Source organism: Myotis davidii, unplaced genomic scaffold (assembly GCF_000327345.1).
Source record: "Myotis davidii unplaced genomic scaffold, ASM32734v1 scaffold543, whole genome shotgun sequence".
Taxonomy (NCBI): Eukaryota; Metazoa; Chordata; class Mammalia; order Chiroptera; family Vespertilionidae; genus Myotis; species Myotis davidii.
The window spans coordinates 417,961-418,774 of NW_006294117.1; the positions used below are offsets into that span (position 1 = coordinate 417,961).

The 814-nt window shown below is 57.9% G+C and overlaps 1 protein-coding gene across 1 annotated transcript in view; it reads right to left on the reverse strand.

Annotated features, from left to right (window-relative positions):
• Positions 1–814, reverse strand: part of FARSA (phenylalanyl-tRNA synthetase alpha subunit) — a 7,196-nt gene that overhangs the window by 6,230 nt on the left and 152 nt on the right. Inside the window, exon 2 of the mRNA XM_006768231.1 lies at positions 740–811. Coding sequence (XP_006768294.1) covers positions 740–811 — 72 coding nt within the window. The remainder of the gene's footprint in view (positions 1–739; positions 812–814) is intronic.

Here is an 814-nt window from a genome sequence, read left to right on the forward strand (position 1 = left end):
TTATATATGTGTTTTCCGATGGTCTTAGGCGACCCCTGTGAAAGGGTCGTTCGAGCCCCAAAGGGGTCGCGGCCCACAGGATGAGAACCGCTGATCTATGTAAAGGAAGCACTTTTTCTCCTATAATCAATCTATCACCAATGGATTTCGCGTAACCCGCCTACGTCCCTTTCCTTTGACTGTAACCTGCCATTCTCCGGAGCATTATCTCAATTCGTTGAGGTTCTGCTTCCCGGCATATGTCGACAGTTTGGCTCAAATAAACTCACAAAAATTCTCTACAGGTTTCAATGTTTGTTTTTTACGTTAACAGCACCGACTTTCAAATACAGATTTGCCTGTCTCTCCTAGTGACACTGCTCAAGTCACTGTTCAGTACTCAGGAGTGGTCACATCTGCAAAGTGGGGGTAATAACGCACCATCACCCTGTGATGATGGCAAGGACTGAACGGTAAATAAGGCTGAGACCAGAGCGGGGCACAGAACCTAAGTGTGATGGCTCTGCGGCCTCTCTCACCTCCCCCCGCCCCCCTCCGATCCCCTAAGTGCCACGGCTTTCCTCCTCAAGGCAGACCCAGCTCCGCGGCCGCTTCCCCTGGGCGCTCTCCCCGACCCCCAGCCCGCGCCCCGGAGCCGCACGCTTAGGTCCCCCTAACGGGGTCCGAGGGCGTCGGCCTGGAGGCACCAGCTCCCCCGGGTAAGGGCGCTCCCGGTGCCCCCGCGAGGAGGCCCGCTCACCTCGCCCAGCGCCTGCAGGCTCTTCACGGCGCCCACCACGGCCTGGTGCTCCACGCCCAGCTCGGCCGCCAGCTC